This window comes from Lepisma saccharinum, chromosome 6, assembly GCF_977018435.1.
Source record: "Lepisma saccharinum chromosome 6, izLepSacc3.1, whole genome shotgun sequence".
Taxonomy (NCBI): Eukaryota; Metazoa; Arthropoda; class Insecta; order Zygentoma; family Lepismatidae; genus Lepisma; species Lepisma saccharinum.
The window spans coordinates 64,200,887-64,221,241 of record NC_139234.1 but is presented as its reverse complement, the minus strand read 5'-3'; the positions used below and the strand labels follow the sequence as shown (position 1 = coordinate 64,221,241).

Genomic DNA, 20,355 nt, shown 5'->3' with positions numbered 1-20,355 from the left:
AGAAAACGAGAGGGAAATGCTCCCACTTTGAATGCTCCCTTGCCGTTGGCGAGACGCTGCGATTTGCCAAAAGCTGGAGTCCAACAGTTGCACACTTGCAGTTGGAAAATCAAGGTCACCCATTTCTCGTTGCGTTTTCTTGGCTTCGCCCATCCATTGCATTCGGTCAATTTCTCGCCGCAAGACCTCGCTTCTATCCTTACAAAACACAGAGTCGCTTGTTTCAATGTTATTTTAGATATCGCCCTTTTTAAGAAGAAAAGAAATTATAGATTCTGTTTTTTTGCAATGAGAATTGTACACAGCCATACGAACTTGCTGAATGAGTCTGTTCACACAACGACGAAGCTTGCAATCACGTATCTAGAAATATATTTCGAGGGGAATTAATTTATCCTTCATGCATTTCATGAAATCAACATAATTCCCCCTCTAGGTTCCTTCTCCAGTGTAACTTGGGCCTAACTTTGGGAAGGGGGGAGGACAGAACATCAACATTAGGTTCCAAAAGGGTTTTAAAAATTTCTTCTACTATTGCACATTTTAGTAAACATGAAAATTTGTCGGTGAGGGGGTGTCCTCTCTTGCGCCTTGCTCCGTGGTCTACAGGGATTAACGCGTACAGTTGAAAACAAGGGTACTGGGTCCGAATCTGGGATAAGTAAAGCATGCTTATTAATTTTCTCAATCAATAATATATATTTCCATTACCGTGATAACCCTAGTAGGGTAAACTGTGCGTTTTAGGCCACCCGCGAAATTTTGGTTTACTTTTATTGTGTACACCTATAAAGTAATATACTCAAAATCGAACTTTGACTGTTACAAAAAGTGATACAATACAAGCGCAAAAAAAAGTCAAAGCTCAAATTCCAATTTTCATAGTGCAAAATTGCTAATTTTCGAAAATCCCTCTATAACTTTTGCTAAAATTTTATTTTTCAATAATTAAAGCGAAGTGCTAAGTTAAAAATAAGTGCTAAGTTACTTCCGGTCCACTTCCGGTTTACTTCCTGTCTACTTCCGGTCTACTTCCGTTCTAGGCTACCCCCGAAATCGAAAAAAAATAAAAATTAAAAAAAAAATAAAAATTAAAAATTAAAAAAAATTAAAAATTAAAAAAAAGAAAAAAAAATATATATAAAATAATTAATTACCTAAAATTTTATTGTTTTGAGAAGAATCCTAAAAAAAATTTTTGTATATATAAAACCTAAATTATAAAAATATAGATATATATCAAAATTTTTCCCGATTAAATATAAAATGGAGAGTTTACTGATTATAAATACAAATATTTTGCTATTTTCAATTATTATTTGAGAATTAGAAGTTGAGAGAAGAGATTTATTAAATAATTAATTTACCTAAAATTTTATTGTTTTAAGAAGAATCCTAAAAAAATATTTTATATATATAAAACCCAAATTATAAAAATATAGATATAAAACCCAATTATAAAATATAGATATAAAACCCAATTATAACAAAATGAATAATCAAATTAAAAATCCAAACCAAGATATTTTATATCATGTTGTATATAATACAACACATGTAGATAATGAAGAATTAGATATTCCAAATTTTCTAGCTAAACTTAAACCTAAATTTAAAAATTTAATTTGTGATAAACTTAGACAATATTCTCTCAAATTATATTGTATTTTATCATCAAATTATATAAATCCTGGTAATGAAATAGAAAAATTTTATCATCAGACTCATGTGTTAAAATTATACTATAATGATACTAACAATTTAGATGATATTTATGATAGAATTTGTGAAGAACTTAAGTTACAACAACAACAGTTCGAAAAACAAGATTCAGGGTGGTCTCTTTGTGATACAAACCATGAACTTGAATTGAAAATAGCAAAAAATGCCCCTCTTGGAGGATCTGGTTATATTAAATTACCTAAAGAGATCAGAAACAAATTAGCTGTATTAAATATTCAAAATAATGATAATAAATGTTTCCTCTGGTGCATCATAGCATATTTTCATCCAGTTAAAAATTATAATAATCACAAATATCGTGTCTCCCATTATGAAAAATTTGAAACAGAATTTAAAAAATCCATGTCAGGAATAAAATATCCAGTACAAATCTCAGATATTGAGAAATTTGAACAGCAATATCAACAATACAATAAAAAATCAATAAATGTTCATGTTTATGGTTATGATATAAATAATAATATTTATCCACTCAGACACCATCCATTATCTGCTGGTGCACATATCATAAGATTATTATATGTTACAGAGAGAAATAAGAAACACTATTGTCTCATACAAAATCTAACAAAATTGGTGCATAATCAAATAACATTAAATCATCTTAAAATTGCTATATGTGATAGATGCTTGTCAAAATTTTATGGAAGAGGTGACAAATCATGTGAACAGCAATTAGAGGAACATATTGAAAAATGTTATTATTATCCTCATGTAACTTACAAATTTCCATCCAAAAGTATAAAATTTTCTAATTATGAATCGCTGGTACAACATCCATTTGTAATCTATGCTGATTTTGAAACAATACAGATACCGATGCAAACATGTCTTCCCGATCCAAATGAATCATATACAACAAATATAGCTAACCATGAATCTTGTGGTTTTGTACTAAAATTAGTAAAAACTTATGAAGAAAATAATCCACAACAATTATTTATTTATAGAGGTAAAAATGCATCTCGAATATTTATTGAAAAACTTAGAGAGTGGGTAAAAGATTTTGCTCCAATTTTATATAATACAAAATTGATGAATAAACTTACACCAGAACAACATCAGAAACATTATGATACCAAACAATGCAAATATTGTAAAAATAATTTTAATTTATTTAATCCAAAAGTTAAACACCATAACCATTTTAATGGAGAATATATTGAAACAATTTGCAATTCATGTAACTTGAAATAAAGAAACCAAATTTTATTCCAGTATTTATTCATAATTTACAAAATTTTGATGCACATTTATTTATCAAAGAATTAGGATATGATACAGAAAATATTAATATTATACCACGCAGTAAAGATAAATATATCACCATAAAAAAACTATCAGATTAGAAAATGGACAAATAATTAAACTTAGGTTTCTAGATTCATATCAGTTTCTATCTAGTAGTTTGGCAAATCTGGTGAAACAATTATCCGATGATGAATTTATTCACACAAGAAAATATTTTAATAATGTTAATATGGAATTGCTAAAAAGAAAAGGAGTTTACCCCTATCAATACATGGATAGTTTTGATAAATTTAATGAGACACAGTTACCACCGAAAAATAAATTTTATAACCATCTTCAGGATGAAGAATGTAGTGAAATAGATTATCAATATGCACAAACAATTTGGAATATATTAAATTGTAAAACAATGGGAGATTATCATGATATCTATTTAAAACTGGATGGTCTTTTGTTAGCTGATGTGTTCGAGATTTTTCGAAATCGTTGTTTCAAGAAATACAATTTGGATCCTGTTTTTATGTATACAACACCTGGTTTATCCTGGCAAGCTATGCTTTTAAATACAGAGGTTGAAATTGGTCTTGTTACCGATATCGAACAGTTCATGTTTGTTGAATCTGGTAAGCGTGGTGGTATAGTCCAGTGTTCTTTAAGATATGCAAAAGCAAATAATAAATATTTATCTAGAAATTATAATGCTAATAAAAAATTTAAATATATTTTATATATTGACATGAACAATTTATATGGTTATGTCATGAATCAATCACTACCAATTGGCAATTACGAATGGATGACAGATACAGAACTTGAAGACAAAGATTTCTTAAACTGGTCTAAAGATCATGCAAAAGGTTGTCTACTGGAAGTTGATTTGGAATATCCATCACATCTACATGACCGACACCATGGTTTTGCTATGGCACCAGTTTCTCAAAAAGTACCAGGTACAGAGGAAACAAAATTGATATTATCATTTGAAAATAAAAATAATTATGTACTTCATTATCGACTGTTACAGTATTATTTGAAACATGGTATGAAATTAACAAAAATCCATAAAGGGTTAAAATTTGATCAAGAAAGATGGTTAGCTCAATATATTGAGAAAAATACAAATAATCGAATACAAACAAATTCTAAAGTTGAAAAAAATCTTTATAAATTAATGAGTAATTCCATATATGGAAAATGTTTAGAGAATAAAAGAAATCGAGTGAGGTGTAATTTGGTGTCAGACCGAAAAAAACTTCTGAAACTTATTGCCGATCCCACATATAAAAGTTTTACAAAAATTACTAATAATCTAACTCTTATTGAAAGATCCAACACCAATATAATGTGTGATTCACCGATAGCTGTCGGTGTTACAGTTTTAGAATTATCAAAATTGGAAATGTATAAATTTCATTATGATGTTATGAAACCTAAATACAAAAATAGAATTAAAGTAGCTTATATGGATACTGATAGTTTTGTATATGAGATAGAAACAAATAATTTATACAATGACTTGTTCTCTATAAATAAATATTTTGATTTTAGCAATTATCCAGAAAATCATCCATTATACAATATTGAAAACCAGATGATCCCTGGGGAAATGAAAGATGAGGCAGCAGGGTCCATAATATCAGAATTTGCCGGACTCAGATCGAAAATGTATTGCATGAAAATGGATGGGGAAGAAAAAGAAATTAAAAAAGCTAAGGGTGTAAAACAGGCATGTACAAGAAAACTTGCAATAGATGATTTCAAATAATGTTTAAAAAATAAAAATAAAAAAATATACATGCCTGCCTACCATCTTACTAGTAAATTAGATGGTGTTTATACTACAATAGAAAATAAAATAGCTCTTGATGGGAATGATAATAAATTGCAAGTATTAAATTGCAATATCCATACTAGAGAATATTGACACTATAATACATTAAAAATTTGTTCTAAATGTTATAAATTCAAAAATTAACATAAATATTACAACAATTTAAAATTATTTTATTCTATTATATTTTTATTAAAATTATTCTATAAATTCAAAAAAATTAATGCAAATATTACATAATGTATTTTATATAATTAATATTCCTTTAATTTTTTTAAATTTTTTAAATTTTTTAAATTTTTTTAAAAATAATACAGCAACCTAACACTGTTCTATTATATTTTGTTCTATTTTATTCTATTCTGTTAAAATTGTTCTATCACTCTTTCATTTTTTACATCATATATGTATGATTTCTCCACAATTAAAATTGCACTACATATGGTACTTTCAGGTAATGGTTCATGAAATTCACATATTAACTTAATATTAGTTCGATCATTGATAACCACCAATTTTCTTTTTGATGCATTTATTAAAAACATAGGTCTGTGAACTATGAACTCGTCTGGGTTATAATACATATCGATATTTCCTTCAGTTACTCTTTTAAATGCAGAATATGCTTCATATAATTTTAAATAATCTTGTTCTGTAATATTTAAATTGTAATTTTCACGTGGGAATACCTCATTCCTACCATTCTTAAGATATATATTTTTAATTTTACAGTTATCAAATTTGCTGCTATCTTTTTCCTGATTGTCATCTCTCCCTGTCTGAAACAATACGGCTACAAATTCTGGCATGTCATATTGTAGAGATTGGAACTGATTAGTAATGTCGTACTCGAAAAATTTACCCTGTACAGGTTTCTGTATGCATTGATATGTATAAAATTGTATTGGAATTTGAGGATTTTTCAAAATGTTGGATTTGTACTTCAGAGCATAATTCGATTCATATTCAACTATAGGCATGCGTAACTCCATAGACTGGATCACACATTTTGCAACTTCGGGTAAACTAGCGTTGTTGGCTGTTCCATCTGCATTTAAAGTTTTATATCTCATTATAGCATTATAATCATTGGGTGATCTGCGAAATATGATGCTTAAACCACCTTTCCACATAATTTCTTTATAATCGGAGAAAAAACCAAATAGCAATCTCATGGGGAACAGTACTGTGTGACTTTTTGTCATAATTTTTGTTCCAGCTTCGAATCCACCTATTTTATAATATACACTTTCTGATTTTGATAATTTTAATGTTGCCACAGTAGTGGATGTAATTCCAGGATAATCAATTCTGTCAATAACTGTACCATGTTTCCTGACTTCAATTTGTGAGAACAAGAATGGAACAAAATTGTCTATAAGTTTTACATTAGCAGCAGCTGGAAATGCTTCACTATTACTTTCTTTTACAATATCAAATTTTATATACAGATCGGATCTATGAGGATGAATAAATCCGTCCCCGACAGAAATATCAAATTATACTTCCTCATTCGGTTGATTAAGATTAGCAAATGTTTGGAGGGAATGACTGTAACTCATAACTTTCGATATTTTCCATTGGTATTTATATATATAATTTTTTATATATTAATTTCTATTATTGCAGTGGTATTAGCACCGGCAAAATCGACTATCTCGTTTTTTTCATTTGTAATTCTTATATCTATGTAATTAACTTTATCATAGTAAACAGGAAAATAGATTGGTGAGATTGGGGAATAGAAAATAGGTTCCATAAATTCAGAATTCGGTTTAAATGTAGCAATAATACCTGTTTCCTTGTGAGTACCAATTGAATTTTTTTCGGCTTTGATAATCATTCCTTTAGCAATATTACAGTGAACATTCAACGTCTCGATAGCTAAGAATTTCGGTATAAATTTACCTATGTGTCTAGTACCAGGTTCTAATTTTGAATTGTTCTCAAATCCTAGAAGTTCACCCATGTTAGATAGATCTACTGTTTCATTGGTGGATACAATCTCTACTCTGTGTGTTACAGAATTTTGAGAGAGTAGTACAGTATTAGGAAATTCTGATTGTAGAGTAGATAAATTATATTGTCCAGGAGGAATAATAATTTTCTCGTTACCTACAAATATACTGTTGTTGTATGAAGTTATATTCGGAATCAGATACATGCTGTAGAATGCTCTCAGAGCAATAGATTTTGGATATATAATATCATCGTGGAGATGCAGTTCCAAGATCGAAGTTTCACTAGAAAGATGAAAAATTCCCATATTTTATGTATAATACTGCTTTCTGAAAATCTTGTAATTTTATGTGTGGTATTTTATTTAATATTCTGAGCATCGTAATACAAATATGACCACATATAATTTGATCAAAATCTTGCGCTGGTCGTTGTAATAAATATTACAATATTTTAAATAATTAACTAATTCTCTAGGTGGTCTCCCTCCAAAAGAATCAAAAATAAAAATATTGTTGCTTTGTTTATAATAACAGATCCAGTGGGTACCAATATTTTCGGACTTATCCAAATTGACCACACCACATTCTCGAGAGTGACTATTTTTAGGGAGAGAATCCGACATGAAAACTCCTCTGAAATGTTGAATTATAAATATTTTAACTAAAGATTCAATGTCTTGGTTCGTGAGGGGCTTTTCTTTTTTTTAATTTTCTGAGTACTCTGGATTTCACACCACTGCCTAATTTTTTCTCCATAGCCAGATTATGGCGTTTTTGTTCCTCTAATTCGGCTTTATTTTTTTTTGAATCGAGTACAGTTTTTGCAATAGCAGCACTGCCACCAGCTAAACTTCCCACGGCACCCAATGCAGCTAGGATAGCAGGAATGCTGAATATGAATCCACCACTATGTGCTTTTTTTCTTATATTTTGCAATCGTTTTAATTGTGGTGTACTAAGTAATAACTTCATCCCATTTCCTTTGGATATACATTGTTTTTTTTCTCCTGTTGTTTTTTTAGTTAAAATTGAATTTACAATTTTTAAATTTTTGAGATCCCGATATGGAATTTGATATACTACTCCTTTCGGTTTCATATTTTCTTAAATTATTTTTTAAGGGTATTTATTTATATATTAACAAACTAAATTACTAACTAAAATTAACTAATTCTCTACAAACCCCACCCTAATTTTTGTTTTGTGTTCATAGCAATTGTTGTACCCAATGCTGCTATTTTCTCACCCAAAGAAGCATCTCTACTGGTTAATCTTCCAAATGCTGCATGCTCCAATTTTTGATCGGCTGCATGAAGATTGTCGAGGTCTGTGTGTGTATTGTATGCAATATCATGATCTTTACAAGCGGCACCAAGTTGATTAATTCCCCTATCTCCACTTTTTAATCGTTTATCAAGTTTGGTGCCCGGACCACAGTACTGGTAACCAGGTACATGTAATTCGAATGGGAGTTTATTTATAATATTATTAACCAAACCTCGACCTTCTGATACATTCCAGAATTTAGGAGGTAGAGTATTGATAATTTTAATTAAGTATCCTATACCTTTTGGATCATTTACAATAAAATTGGCTAATTTATCACTGATCATGTTTACAATACCTATTTTTTCATTATAGAAATTATTGTTCCCAGCATTTTCTTCTCCGGCTATAACCAGCAATCTATCTATGAGTTTTCTCACATCATCCACCCAGACAAACTCTTTAGGTAGAGTATTATATTGTTTGATACCACTACCGGTTTTAAGTTGGTTCCAGATCGGTTTAATTAGATTTTTGTATTTGTCGCCACTGCTCGATTTAACTCTATTCCGACTGGCATCATTATTTTGGTATAGAGCATCGGACAATATCAAAATTTCGGAGTAACTCTGGTAATCTTCATCTGCGTAATCTTTAGGGTGTTTCTTGGTAATCAGTTCCCAGAACCCTATAGTTCCCGGGTATCTCGACCAACTATTTCTTTCACCCAAATTTATTTTCACATCATCGCCTTGAAATGTTACTCTAGATTTCCCAATTTTCCATACTACACCTTCATTTGGTTCCATGGTCGGATACAATCCAAACACTTCATCTTTTTCAAATTTTCCAGTACTTAGGTAATCTCTTGCCAGAGGACCCAACTCAATTTTCTCAGGTTCACCTATAGTTTTAATAGGCGGCTGTTGGAGTGTTAGGGGAGTATGGATACTAGATAATGGTGTAGGAGGAAAATCTGTATAATTTTTAGCAGTAAGAGGTACCAATTCATTTATGAGATTTTTATTTTGTTCTGTGACACCTTTAATTTCTTTACCAAGACCACTGATTGCATCTATAATTGGTTGATCTTGACGTTTGTGTTGTTCATAGAATCCTCGATTTTCTGATTTCCAACCTTTCAATCGTTTGGTGAGGTACTCACGTAATTTAGAATTGTCTTCTATTTTGTGTTTTGTCATTTTTTTCATTAGAGGTTATTTTTATAACGTTTTAACTTTTTTTATATCGATTTAACGTTCATGAAATCGTTGATTTTGTTTCTATATTTTCCATTGTTAGGTTTTCTAGTCATGTCGATTGTAACAAATCCAAAATCATAATCGTTCCAACAGGATGAACAAAATTTGGAAAATTGGTCGTAATTTAAATCTCCCCCCACATAATCATCATGAACATGTTTAAGGTTAGTGTGATCTTGACGAAACAAACATATTAAATTTGAATTATCCCTCAGTAACTGTTTGGGAATCTTAGAATATGTTTGAGCCAAATAAAAACAATCTATTCCTCTGTGTCGACCTTGAGTGAAGAAATTTCGAATTAAATTTTGATTTTCCAGAATCACATCATCGAATACCACAACAGAATTTTCTAAACAGTGGTCGAGAGGTTTAATTTCTGATCCAAATGTGGCTATACCCAGTCCCTTATACAATTTCATGAGTTGCTGGTATTTTGGTTGTTCTAAACTTTTTGAGAATACATACAGGTGCCTATTTTTCCAGTCTAACCAATTAGGCGCAAGCAAGAAATTATCTACCAGCAGTGTAGTTTTACCACAACCGGATGGGCCTACAATAAGACACCTAATATTGTCTGGTAACAACTCACCATTTTTTTTTACTAGTTTCTGCTAACTCTGGCAAACGGTGCACAACGTTCCAAGTTGGTATCATAGAATCACCTGGTTTGCCTCTATCCAACTTTTTTCTGGCAATCCTAGCCATTTTACATACAATTTGTTATTCTTTTTCTTTAATATTTTTTCAATAAGATATGTATCTGGATATTTTGTTTTACTGAGTTCCTTTTCATAAAATCTTCCTTTCAGTATTTTATTATAATTATCTTTTAATATATAAGTATACCTGTTGCCTGGTAAAACTCGAACCACTGTAAACAATTCGGTGCTCCAATTTTTTGTGTAACTTTTCTCAAATAAATGCTTAAATTTACTAACTCGCACCTTATCTCCTATTTTAAATCTGGGTTTCTCTGTTGTGTATTTATACTTATGACAGTAAACAGTAGAAATCAATCGTTGTTCATCAGATTTAGTTACCTCGGCAGGTTTCATATGTATGGTTCTATGCATGGAATTATTGTAATTATGTACTAGGTCAGGTAAAATTTCTACCCATTTATAGTTACCCTGTAGAGTAAATTGTTTCCACATGAGATTTTTTAATGTTCTGTTGAATCATTCTACTATACTTGCTTTAAGATCACTGTATGTAGAATAATGTTTAATATTATGTTGATTAATTAATTTGGTAAATGTGGAATTGTAAAATTCTTTCCTCTATCTGTGTGCAAATAATTCGGTATCCTACCTTGCTCGAAAATAAATTTAAAAGCTTCAGCGACACAAGTTGCTGTTTTAGATTTTATAGGAATTGCCCATGCAAATTTGCCAAATGTATCTATCACGGTAAGTAAATATTTGTAACCATGATTTATCTTATGTAAATTTTTTAAAACCCCCGTAGACATTTCTATCAGATCACCCTCCCACAGATCATCTGTGCTTTTTGTTACCACAGATAATCGTTTGTAATTACGACGGGCTGGTCTGTGTAATTCATTAACTATACCTTGTCTAGACATCTAGTGCGAAGAGAAAATATTACATAAAATGGATTTTCCTCAGGGTATAATTGTTTTATGTCAAAAATTAATTTATCACCAGTTTCAATATGAAAAAGCGATAATTGTTCATCCTCAAGTATTTTATATTTGTTGGCAGATTCATCCCAGTATGCTATAGGTATTTGAACTGCTTTGTGTATACCATCTTTTCTTATTATAGTAAGTTTGGGAACTTCGATATGTTTTATATTTTTTAGAAATCTAAACTTCAAAAATCTAAGTTGGCTATCAACAAAAAATTCGTGTGCCTGTGCGTACGGGTATAATTTGTAAACATTACCTGCATTAACATATGTCCAGTACCCTCGAGTGTTTGGAATACTTTGTAACCTAACAATTTCCATAGAATAAAACTGACGAGAATCTGCATCGTCTAATCTGCTTAATACAGGTTCCAGGTGTTCGCTGATAGTACGAACCAACTCATCGTAACCCGGTTTAATTTTCACATCCACATATACCTGTTTGAATTGTTCTTTCAAATCATGCAATTGATTGGCGAAATTCGATAAGTTCGATTCTTGTGCTGCTTCAATGGTGCTAATTTGCACCTTAATGTTCGAGATAATCTGCTGTAAACTTTCTACTAGTTTCAATTTCGAACTCTGGCTAGCGAGATCGTGTACTTGATTTCTGATGTCCATAAATAATAAGTTTAGTTCATTGATTATTTGGTTGGTGGGAAGATTAGCAACAGTTTCTTCGATTTGTGCAATTTCCCCCTGAATATTTTTAATATCTTCAGATTTGAGTATTCGATTTACCGCTCTCTTCATGGCTCTTATTTCCTGTGAAGTAGGCAACCCTGCTACAGTATTCTGAAGTGTGGTCAGAGTTAATTTTACAGCATCCAGTTCGGTTGCATCTGCAACAGTTTTCAAAATTTCTTGCAGTTGGGTTATGTCATCTTGAGTAGGCGTAGATTGCTGCAGTGTTTCTAACTTATTCTGTATGTCATCTATGAGATGGTGGAAATGAGATAATTCAGATTCGGTATTGAGATTTTCTAATTTAGCAACTTGTTGTTGTACTAGAGCTAAAGTTTCGGTGATACCTGGCAATTTTGATTCCAGAGTTTCCTGTACAGTAATTAATTCATTTTTCATAGTTTTAAGAGTATCTTCGATGTGAGCTATGGTTGCTTGTATCTTACCAAAATCCTCAAAAGTTTCCAGCTGCAATTTAATGTTTGTTACACTACGAGCAATGGCATTGAGTTCAGTAGATGAAGGCAAACTATGAATAAAATCTTCCAATGTTTGAAGTTTGGTTTGAACTTCGGTTATGGACTGAATGCAGTTCATCTGTCTGCAGTTCTATTTTAATATTTTCCAGTGTAGGAATCTCGAAAGATTGAAACTGTTCTCGTAATTTGGTAATACTCGCATTTACTTGTTCAAATTCCTCTTGAGTTTTGATAACCTGAACAATGGTTTGCAGTTCGGTGCGAATACTATTCGCTTGCTTGTTTAATTGCTGTTTCAATTGTTCGGTATTGGTTATCTGCATTTGTCGAAATTTATCGAGTTCATTTTTTAATTTGGCTACACTTTCCTCCAAGTTTTGAAGATTGTCTATTGAGGCTAAATTGGTATATTTTTCCAGTAGAGATTTGAGTTCTCCATCAATTTTTACTATGGGGTCAATCAGTTGAGTTTGAAGATTTGTGATTTCTGCTTGTATATTCACATTTAATGAATTTTGTAAAATTAATAAATCTGATTTAAGTTTTTTTAGACGTTCATCTAATCTAGCAATATCATTGGAATTATCCGGTATTTCCTGTCTTCTCCTGTTCCCAAATATGTCCATAATATATTTGTTATTTTATTTATTTATTATTATTTTGTTTTCGGTATTTTATATATTTCATAAATTCATAGATTCATAGATTATTCTTATTTCGATGAAGAGAGGAATTAATTTATTATACTCCTCAATTGTTTCAGCATACAGGAATTCACCTGCTTGCACTTCGTATGTTGTGTCGGAACTAATTGCATTATGCTTAATTCTATACAAATTCCGACCTATGTGTACAAGTGCTGCATTGGATGGAGAGATACTTATTTGCATTTTCCCACTGACAGGAATTTTATATGATGGTTTGTTATTATTGAATACATGTAATTGTTTCCCTGTATCTTCATCAATTTGGTACCAGATACTATTTAGATGAATGATGACCAAACTTCTCAGTTTACTAAGAATATTTTTTATAATATCCATGTTGACTGGAATTTTCTCTATTTGTTGAATATGTTGTTCCTTAAACCCAAACACATTCATTGGCATAATTAGAAATATTTATATGGTTATTTTATTAATATATTTGCATGAAATATGTTGAGGTTTAGGATTCTTCTCAAAACTATAAAATTTTAGATAATTAATTATTTTAACAAACCTCTTCTCTCAACTTCCTAATAATATAAGAAATAAAAATTAGTACACATATGGTGATATAGAGATATACAAATACAGGATTTTCGGTTCAGATCTGAACCGAATAGATGCTGGGGTATTTTACTAAAATTTGTAATAATTTATAATATTTTTAACTTAGCACTTCGCTTTAATTATTGAAAAATAAAATTTTAGCAAAAGTTATAGAGGGATTTTCGAAAATTAGCAATTTTGCACTATAATTTTGAGTATATTACTGTATAGGTGTACACAATAAAAGTAAACCAAAATTTCGGGGTTGGCCTAGAACAGAAGTAGACCGGAAGTGGACCGGAAGTAAACCGGAAGTGGACCGGAAGTAGACCGGAAGTAAACCGGAAGTGGACCGGAAGTAGACAGGAAGTAAACCGGAAGTGGACCGGAAGTAGACCGGAAGTAAACCGGAAGTGGACCGGAAGTAACTTAGCACTTATTTTTAACTTAGCACTTCACTTTAATTATTGAAAAATAAAATTTTAGCAAAAGTTATAGAGGGATTTTCGAAAATTAGCAATTTTGCACTATGAAAATTGGAATTTGAGCTTTGACTTCTTTTTTTTTTGCGCTTGTATTGTATCACTTTTTGTAACAGTCAAAGTTCGATTTTGAGTATATTACTGTATAGGTGTACACAATAAAAGTAAACCAAAATTTCGGGGGTGGCCTAAAACGCACCGTTTACCCTACTAACCCTAATTAGTAATTTACTTATTTTTATAATTTTGATTTAGAATGTATATTCTCAGCACATCCTCAATACAAGCTTGGGAACAAATAATTAATAATAATAATTACTGAAATTCGGTATTACAATATTTATAAAATATTCATAATAACCATCTATAATGATTACACCAATTAAATACAGGAGAGCTTACTGCATAATACTGACATGCAAATGTAAATTAAATATGGGGGTTATTCGCGATTAAAATTAACCGATATGCCATCTGGTGGGATTTCCAGGAAGTACTCTAAGTAGGATACGTTGTGTTGAAGTCGTTTAAAGCATGGGGAATATGCGAGAGAGTAAGGTCTACTGTTCAGGTTTTTTTGCTCTAAATCGTTTTATGGGTCAGAAGAAATTAAAAGTTTTCATGCGTTTCCACCCCGTGGAATCAAGAAAATGAAATTTGTTAATAAATCAGCGAAAACGTAATTGACAGAAGATTGGTATGGGGGATATAACACTGTAATCCGGCAAGGAAATTACGAAGAATGCACGAGTTTGCTTACTTTATTTTTCGAGAGATAAATATATATTACCATGAAAGTAAAGTTTTAAATTGTACTTTATAAATAAAGCTTTTTTTTTTCGAAAAATCATGAAGCGTCTTACCCAATGCGTCCATGTATTACCGGTATTACGTATGTGCGAAATTTGGAACAGGTGCAAGTCGATTAAGAGAGATGATGAAAATAGTTTGAGAATGAATTAATGTCAAATGTAACCAGAAAGAAAAGAGGACCTGCTAATGTTACTATTTCATTCAGTACGATGTCCTTTTTCAGTGAGTATAGCCTGGTCATGAAATCGTGAATATTATTATTAAACCAGTCTTTCTCTTTTGAGAAAGAACTGCAACGATATGTTCGCAATTTTCTCCTGTCCCAGCTTTTCAAGTACAGGCTAATTTCAATTCCTTTATTTTCAAATAATTTCCGAGAACCCCAGTTACAACATGACGTGCAGATGATACAGCACTGCTTTGGATAACCAGTGCGTATACATAGTTTCGTCTGCATTTTCCGTGTTATTTTTGCCTATCATAATTAAATGCTTCGTTCTCAGTACAGCTTCACGTTTGTTAGAGTACCTGGAATTCACATCGCATTCGCAATAAATACAATTAATGCGTAATTTAAACGTTTTCTACCATACCAGTCATGACAACACGCTGATACTTTGTACTACTGATGAATGTAAACAAAGATTTATCCTACTTAGAGCGGCCATATTGGAAGCGATACTAGCGCTCAGGTGGTAATTTTAATCGCGAATTCCTGAGCAAACAAAAAATAATCGATCAGACAATTCGATTATAGATGGATAACTTAGGGTTTCGCTGGGGGAAGTACACCGGACGAACTATTTTATTGGAGAGGGAAGACATCGTTGCCTCCCGATGTCGTTTCTTGAGGGCAGTGCGAAAGATAAATTTCGAAGACATTGTGTGGGTGGATGAAACCTGGGTTAACGCAGGTCATTCGACCCAGCGAGGGTGGACTGACGACACCACGAAAGGCAAGATACCAGCTCCTACAGGAAAAGGTGAAAGTCTGATTTTGTGTCATGCTGGCACTTGCGAGGGGTTCATTCCAAATTCTACATTATTGTTTAGATCTAAGAAATCGGGCGATTATCACGAAGACATGGACCACGCTCGGTTTTTCAAGTGGTTTGAGGAATCGCTCATCCCTAACTTAGCAAGGCCGTGTGTCATCGTGATGGATAATGCTCCGTACCATACGGTGCAAATAGATAAACCACCAACAATGGCCACAAAAAAAGATGAAATTATTCAGTGGCTTTTGCGCCATGACATCCCGGCTTCCCACGAATTGAAGAAAGGGGAACTGATCGAGCTTATTAACATAAACAAGCCACGGTTCCCGCAATATTACGTGGATGAACTTGCGAAAAGAAGTGGTCACCAAGTGCTAAGACTGCCACCCTATCATTGCCACTTTAATGCCATCGAACTCATTTGGGCGCAAGTGAAGGGACATGTGGCCAGAAAAAACAAAACTTTTAAAATCAATGAGGTGACAATTCTCACACAGGAAGCTCTTGTCAATGTGTCCGCAGATGACTGGAAGAAAGCCGTCCAACATACCAGAAAAGTAATAAATGACGCGTGGTTAAAGGAAGGACTTCTTGAGGAAAATGTGGACAAACTTATAATAAGTCTTGGCGGAGACGAAGATGAATATGAGGAATCTGATCAATACAATTTCGTCGAAATGATGGAAGACTGTGGAGTATTTCCCCTTGAGAACAAATAAGGTACGTTTCATATTTGTATTTGTGTGTTTTTGTTCGATTTATAAGAAATATGAAGCTATTAACGCCTTCTCCTTTGGAAAAGGATTTTGAGCAAAATTTACATTCTTTACTACTTTTGTTAAATAATACTACATAAATGAAATATTCGATTATGAAGAACGTTTAATATCTCGAGTGTTATAACGTATTTTTTATGCTTTTAGTTGAAACTTTTGAATTTCTCAAAATTTCGGGAGGGAACTGCAGCCCCATGAGAACCCCGACCCGACCACCCATTCTATATTCCGTAAATTCTGAATTCAACCTAAATTTAAGGATGTTTCTAAACATGCTGTAGTTACTCTTGTGGGGATATCAGTAAAACACAATGTTCGTTCACGTGCAATCAATTTACAATTCACTATTTGATATCGCTGTGTAGACAACAATGAAATTAATATAAACTATAAAGGATGGATAATGTTGAGTAATCAGAACTCGACGTGCAATTTTAACTGGGGAGCGAAACGAAATATGCCACAACAAGTAACTGGACCCTAAACCTTGATTGCAGTCAGTGGCGTAGCATGGACATTTCGGGTGGGAACGCCAAGTCCGAAGGAAGAGTCGGCCCTTTCTTGCTTAATAATTTACTTATGGTATTAGTCGCCACAGGTATTATTTGCCTGAAGTAAGCTGGGTTTTCAATAAAACATCATCATTGCATGTTTTAGCTAGAAAATTAGATGCCTCACTATGTCACAGATGTTTTGAACTCTGGTGTTCTATACCTTTTTTTATATCTTTCTGCATGACGCAAGTCATTAAAAACCTACCTGAATCACAAGCGCCTCTGCACAACAGTAGACGTCGTTGTTGTGGGCGATCCAACTACTGATTGATTTGGTTTATTTTATTTCGCTTTTCTACCACTTTTGGTTAATTGCGAATATGAATATGAGTGATGATATTGATGAAGGGACACTGACAAAGAACACCCGTGCTCACGCCGGGATTCGAACCAGGGACCTCTGTCGTCTTGGCGCACTGTGAAAAGCAGAGTGGATGATCCAAATATCGTACACTCTACTAACGTAACAGTGCCAATTAGTAATTCAGACCACTGTTTATTACGTCTTGAGAATGTTGATAAACATTTTAAAATAATTTTGTCCAGAGACCATTCGATGTTAAGAGTTTTCAAATGAATGCTAAACATTTCCATTCACACAATATTAAGTAGTTAGATAATAACGAAAAATTACAATAAAAAAATAATAGTTTTGCGGGTTAAGTGGTAGAGCAGCCACAGGCTGAATTTCTATCACGAGGACTTCACCAACTTATTTGACAAAAACTGTGTTGATCTTTTAGTTTCTAATACACATCGCTGTTCGTGCGATAAATTATACAATGCAGTGGCCATTAAGAAGCAGTATATTTGAGATTGGTAAAGTTACGTCAGTCAATATTGCGTATTGTAGCATCACATAGCACGAGTTGCATGAGCGCTTAGAGCGAAGAACCGGGTAGGAATTCTGCCGCTGTCGTCTGCTTCAGAAGGCAGGAAGGGTCACATGAACCAATCACGGTAGACCTCTCGTACGCTGGCGTAAGAGAGCCCATTTACGCGCGTGCTGTAGAAATGGAAGCTTTCCCTCCATAAAGGCAGCAAGGAATATAGGGATCCTGTACGCCGAACCTGCTCGGCGTCCGGTCGGGAAAGGCATTGAAAAGAGATGCTAGAACGAGTGTTGAGAGTGGAGCGTTGCAAGCGGATCGCGTAAAAATAGCCATTATAATGCCATGAAGGTCAAACATATATGAAATTAGTCACGTTTTACTTTATAATCACAGCATTTAAGCATTTTTGAAATTTTAAATCTGGGAACGCCGGGCGTACGGGCGTATAACGCTACGCCACTGATTGCAGTGAGATATAATTCATACGAACAGTATCCACAATACCCTAGAAAGAATTCTGACCTTCCGCAATAATTTCGAGTTTTCAGCTCTCCCCCCCCCCCCCCCACTTTCCACGAGAGAGTGCAGCCCCAAAAAGGCCAAGTACGGCGAAGCCGGTTGCGGCCGTGTAGCAAGCGGATACGTCGGTCTCCGCCTCCCTGCCTCTGCCTGAAATGCGAGCGAGCGAAGGGTGCATGTTGACAGGAAAAGATGTCCTGCACGACTGGACAAAAAAATCAGAGTCTCAGACGTTTGGCAACACCGCTTTTCCCCCCCTTCACACTAGCACAACTGAAGACGAAAAGTCAGGGTTTCCTCAAGTCCAAACTCTAGCCGGAGCGGCTTTAGGAAAGACATACAATATTTTTAAACACTGCAAAAATTTCACTTTGCCCCATATATGGGGCAAAGTGAAATACACCAATTGTGAAACATTACAATTAATTATGTGTTACAATTGTCACAAATGTAATGGTTTTCATCATCAATCTCATTATCAAATGTTGTGCATTCCTCATGAGCCCATTTCTTGCACTTGGAGCACGTGATCCATCCCTCACCTGGCTTCGATCTTGAAAAGGGCTCACTACAAAACATGCACACTTCTTCGTCACTCTCATCGGAAGATTCATCATCTCGGCCTACTGGTAGTTTTTTTTTTTTTTTTTTTTTTTGTTCTTACCCTTGCTTAGAGCTCGACCCCCAAACAATTGTTTACGCGCTGTCCTGTTCTTACATGATGAATCTTTGCTGTTTCCTGTAGCTGAAGAGTTATAAACCTTCAGCTCTGTAAAGTAAGAACTAGAAGTAAAAAAACTGCTGTCACTCCTGTCTCTCTCGATGTTTTTCGGATACTGTTGTCTCTTATCATTGCAGGCAAAGGCAAGATGTCCATAGGGCTCACCTGTTTACCCACTTTTGATGAAGTGCTAGGTTGTGGCTGTACCGTTAGGACGTCAAATGGACGAACTGTTGGCTCATCGCGAACTATTTGCACTCCTGATGGACCAGCTGATGCCTCTCCTGGAACTGCCGATTGGTTTGGAATTACATCGTCCTCACCTGGGGGTGGTCTGTTCGTCGTTTCTGCAGCTACAAAAGCCTCTTCCGGAAAGATGTTGGGGTCACAAGGACAGATTCCAGTTGACCTGAATCCATTTACTGCGGTCACTGTGGTGGCTGCCTTCTTGTACGCTTTCCCAAACAGTTCACCAACTTCAGTTATAGAGACTACCTTTCCTGGGTGATTACGTAACCACGTTGCACATTCCTGAGAATAAAATGTGCTTAATGGGCCCATGAAGGCAACATCTAGAGGTTGGAGCTTATGACTCGTGTGAGGAGGGATGCACAGGATATGCACGTGGTTGTCGCATGCCTTTAGGATCAATTGAAGGTTCTTTGTGTGGGTCGCGTGGCCATCGAGAATGAGGAGTGCAGGATCTTGAACGGAAGGTTTGGTACAATGGATGAAATGATCAAACCACTTTGTAAAAATATCTGTCTGTATCCAGCCTGAGGGTGGCAATGAACAATCGTATCTGGAGGTGTTCCATGGGAAAAGGCTGGATTATTTCTAACACGTGGAAAAATAAGAAGAGGTGGAATGTAGTGTCTTGCTGCACTAAAGCAGATCACAGCAGTTGTTGTTCTTCTTCCTCTTTCTGCTGATGAAATTTGTCCAACTTGTCTCGTACCCTTTAAACTGATAACCTTGGAAGTTTTATTGGGAACAGTGCTCATACCTGTCTCGTCGACATTATAAATGCGACAAGGAGAAAACTTGTGGGTGTCCATCAGTGCTGTAAGGAGATCGAAAAATTTAGCTACAGTTACCTTGTCGAAAGATGAGGCTCTAGCTTGAGAAGTAGACTCTGGAGTTCGAAGTGTTAAAGCAGGATGACGTTTCAAAAATCCATACAGCCAGTCTACACCAGCCATTCCAGACTGCTTAGAGAATGGATGTGTAATATTATTACACTCAGCATACTGAAACGCCAGGCAGCGAAGATCCT

The 20,355-nt window shown here is 33.8% G+C and overlaps 1 protein-coding gene across 1 annotated transcript; it reads left to right on the top strand.

Moving 5' to 3' along the window:
• The first annotated feature begins 15,435 nt into the window (after nucleotides 1-15,435).
• LOC145989092 (uncharacterized) lies at nucleotides 15,436-16,395 on the top strand. The gene has a single exon (XM_083124387.1). It carries the CDS (start codon nucleotides 15,436-15,438, stop codon nucleotides 16,393-16,395), a length of 960 nt encoding a protein of 319 aa, XP_082980513.1.
• Nucleotides 16,396-20,355: the final 3,960 nt, after the last annotated feature.

Coding starts and splice junctions, on each gene's coding strand:
- LOC145989092 (XM_083124387.1), top strand. CDS start 15,436: ATGGATAACTTAGGGTTTCGCTGGGGGAAGTACACCGGACGAACTATT.